The 3,295-nt window shown below is 41.3% G+C and overlaps 1 protein-coding gene across 1 annotated transcript; it reads left to right on the top strand.

The window, feature by feature from the left end:
• The first annotated feature begins 201 nt into the window (after positions 1-201).
• Positions 202-1,174, top strand: LOC116859966 (olfactory receptor 6K3-like). The gene is given in 2 exon segments (XM_032845715.1): positions 202-972; positions 974-1,174. Coding segments are annotated over 2 exon segments (948 nt in total). The 5' UTR covers positions 202-225.
• Positions 1,175-3,295: the final 2,121 nt, after the last annotated feature.

Raw genomic sequence — 3,295 nt, 5'->3', positions numbered from 1 at the left:
TCAGTAAGTTTGATCGGAACCCACGCTATTAATATTAATGCTATACTGTCTCCCAAATAAAAAGATTACAGATACAGGCAAGTCACTTGTTATTTTGAACCTGGGAAATGTCAAAACACAAAATACCAAGGAACAAAATAATATTTATGTTCACACTGCCTTGATTTCCTTCTCCGTTGGTTGGGTATAACCTCTCCCTCATTCACAGGTAGCTCTTCTGGGCATATGGAGAGTGCAAATCTATCCGCAGTGACTGAATTTATCTTCACTGGGTTCTCCCAGCTCCAAGATGGTGGACTTCTGTACTTTTTTCCTCTACTTTTCATCTACACCTTTATTGTCATTGGGAACCTATTGATAGTCTTTGCTGTGAGGCTGGACACCCGTCTGCACAATCCCATGTACAGTTTCATCAGCATCTTCTCGTTTCTAGAGATCTGGTACACCACAGCCACCATCCCTAAGATGCTGTCCAACCTGGTCAGCCATCAGAAGACCATCTCTTTTATCGGTTGCCTCTTGCAGATGTATTTCTTCCACTCACTGGGAAACACTGAGGGAGCCTTGCTGACTGTCATGGCCATTGACAGGTACATCAACATCTGCAGTCCCCTGTGCTACCCGACCATCATGACCCCCCGACTGTGCGCACAGCTCTCTGCGGGCTCTTGTGTCTTTGGCTTCCTCATCCTTCTGCCTGAGATTGTGTGGATTTCTACCCTGCCTTTCTGTGGCCCCAACCAAATCCACCAGATCTTCTGTGATTTCACACCATTATTACATTTAGCCTGTACAGATGCCTCGGTGATCTTAGCGCAAGATGTGATTCATGCTCTGGCCATTCTGATAACAGGCCTGATTATTTCTCTTTCTTACATCAGAATTGTGGTTGTGATCCTGGGGATCCCTTCAGGGAAAGGCCGTAAAAAGGCCTTCTCCACCTGTGCTGCCCATATTGCTGTCTTCCTGCTGTTTTTTTGGCAATGTAGCCCTCATGTATCTTAGATTCTCTGCCATGTATACGCCATTCTGGGATGCTGCCATCGCTCTGACCTTCTCTGTCCTTGCTCCCTTTTTCAATCCCATAATATATAGCCTGAGGAATAAGGATATGAAAGATGCTATTAAGAAACTCCTCTGCCCTCACAAGATGTTTAATTTCCTTGGTTGGTGATTTAGGCAGGAGTGCCCTGTATACATGGAGCTTCCTCACAAGATATAGACCCCCACAAATGTTAAAACTTAAAATAATTATGCAGTTCGTCCCAATTTCCTCTCCACGTGCCGATGAGTAGACTAATGATGTTCTCTGAGGACTTACAGAGAAGGTCAACATACCAATTCCACTCCTTGTTTTTTAGGATCAGCAGACTGTTTTTTTTTCCTGTATCTCCCATTTTGTTTGATTTAATTTTTTTTTAAGAGAAAGAGAGAACACAGAAGGAAGAACAGAGGGGGCAGAGAGGGAGAGGAGCAGACTCCCCGCGGAGTGCGGAGCCCCATGCTGGGCTCGATCTCACCACCCCAAGATCATGGCCCCATCTGAAACCAAGAGTCAGACACTTAACTGACTGAACCGCTTGGGTCACCCCATGTTTGTTTGATTTTAATTTACTCTTTTACTTTAAAATGATTGATTATATAAGTATTGATAATACAGATCTTGACTTTTACGATACTATCTCTTTACCAAGCTCCCAGTTCCTGATGGAACCCATGTAGCTCACTCCGCATGACACTAAGGTGATTAGTCCTACTTCTTTCAAGAAGTCACTGGACATTAAGAAGAAGCAAGAGTTCCTGGTATCCAGAGCATAGATCTAACTCCCTATCTTTTTTCCTCTCCAGTCAGCCTTGCTAGTATGTTAAGATCTGTGTGCTGGCGTTCTCAGCATGTGATGATGTCATGAACCCAGGCATCACAGACTGTATTTGGTATTATGTTAACTACTATAAAGAGAAGTTGAGTAAATCAAACGCCTGCCCAGGAGAACTTACCACCTTATGTAGGATCAGTGTGAGAATGTTAAGACATAATAAATGCCTACATTTACATTTATAGCCAATGACATTTATTGATTATTTAATTAACCTCTCTAAGAAACTGTCTATTTTCCCTACCATATTTCCCTACCATATCAGTGCTAAGACATATAACTTGTGTAGCAGTTTTAATATGATACTATGTGACTTGGTAACAAATATTTTAGAACTCAAAATTATATGCTAAAATCTATTGATGTTTCCACAAAGTACTTATACCAATCAGTTTAAATATGGCAAAATATTTCACGGATTGGGTATAAAAATTATTTCTCTATTTTGAACCTCTATATTGTTTCCTCACTATCACCATTCTTATAAATGTGGCAAATATCATTTTTTTTGCATAAAATTCTCTCCATTTAAAAAAAACTTCTGTTTCAAGATGGATTTTAAGAAACTGACCTATTAAAGTAAAATGTGCAGATATGTTTATAGCTGTGGGTAAAGGTACTGTTTTTGCAAAGGTTGCACTAGTAATGCATGAATGTGGTACTTCTAGTATAACTTTAATAGCAACTGATATGATTAAAGAAGAAGTCTGGTTATTCTGTGGAGCTGTCCTTTCTATCACTGACAAGTTGAAATTGCAGGAGGACGATAATGGAGTGATAGATTTCAGTGGTAAATTGAGTTATTAGTCCTGGCTCTTCACATCCCTGGAACAGAAGAATAACTCCACAAATTTGCAATGAGTGGATTCATGGTGGATGGTCTATACTTCCCTGCCCCTCAACTTTAGATAAGCCTTTTTAATTATTTGATGGTTGGGATGTCTGTGGGCATTCCTGAGATCAAATCTGTGCCCTTGCAGTTGGATTTGCTCCCAGCAGCTGCTTCCCTTGCAGCGTTGGACCCATGAGTCCATGTGCCTGAGAATCCCTGGTTCAGAGAATGCGAGACACGTGGAGCTGACCTGAACACAACCTGCCCAAGCCTGGTTTCTGGAGCCCAGAACCAGAGCCCAGAGCCGGGAGTCCAGCCTAACTCCCCTCGTTGAAGCTGATGAACAGACTCACGAGTGTGAGGCTAAATGATTATTGTTTTACTATCTGCTGTGCATGGGCTTTGTCTGACATAGCACCAGCCTGGGATGGCAGAAATTTAATAACTGGTGCTTATTATCAAATCTTAAGATGTTCTTTTAGGTCGTAAGTATTTTAGAATTGTATTGCTAATTTAAAAAAATGATTCTATTATTTTCAGAACGATTACTCGCATCAAATGTGTAGTTACTTAACCGTGGTGCCTG

Source organism: Lontra canadensis, unplaced genomic scaffold, assembly GCF_010015895.1.
Source record: "Lontra canadensis isolate GAN:19392208 unplaced genomic scaffold, GSC_riverotter_1.0 scaffold168, whole genome shotgun sequence".
In the NCBI taxonomy this organism is placed as follows: domain Eukaryota; kingdom Metazoa; phylum Chordata; class Mammalia; order Carnivora; family Mustelidae; genus Lontra; species Lontra canadensis.
Note: the sequence above shows the minus strand (reverse complement) of the source record. Positions and strands in the feature narration are given on the sequence as shown.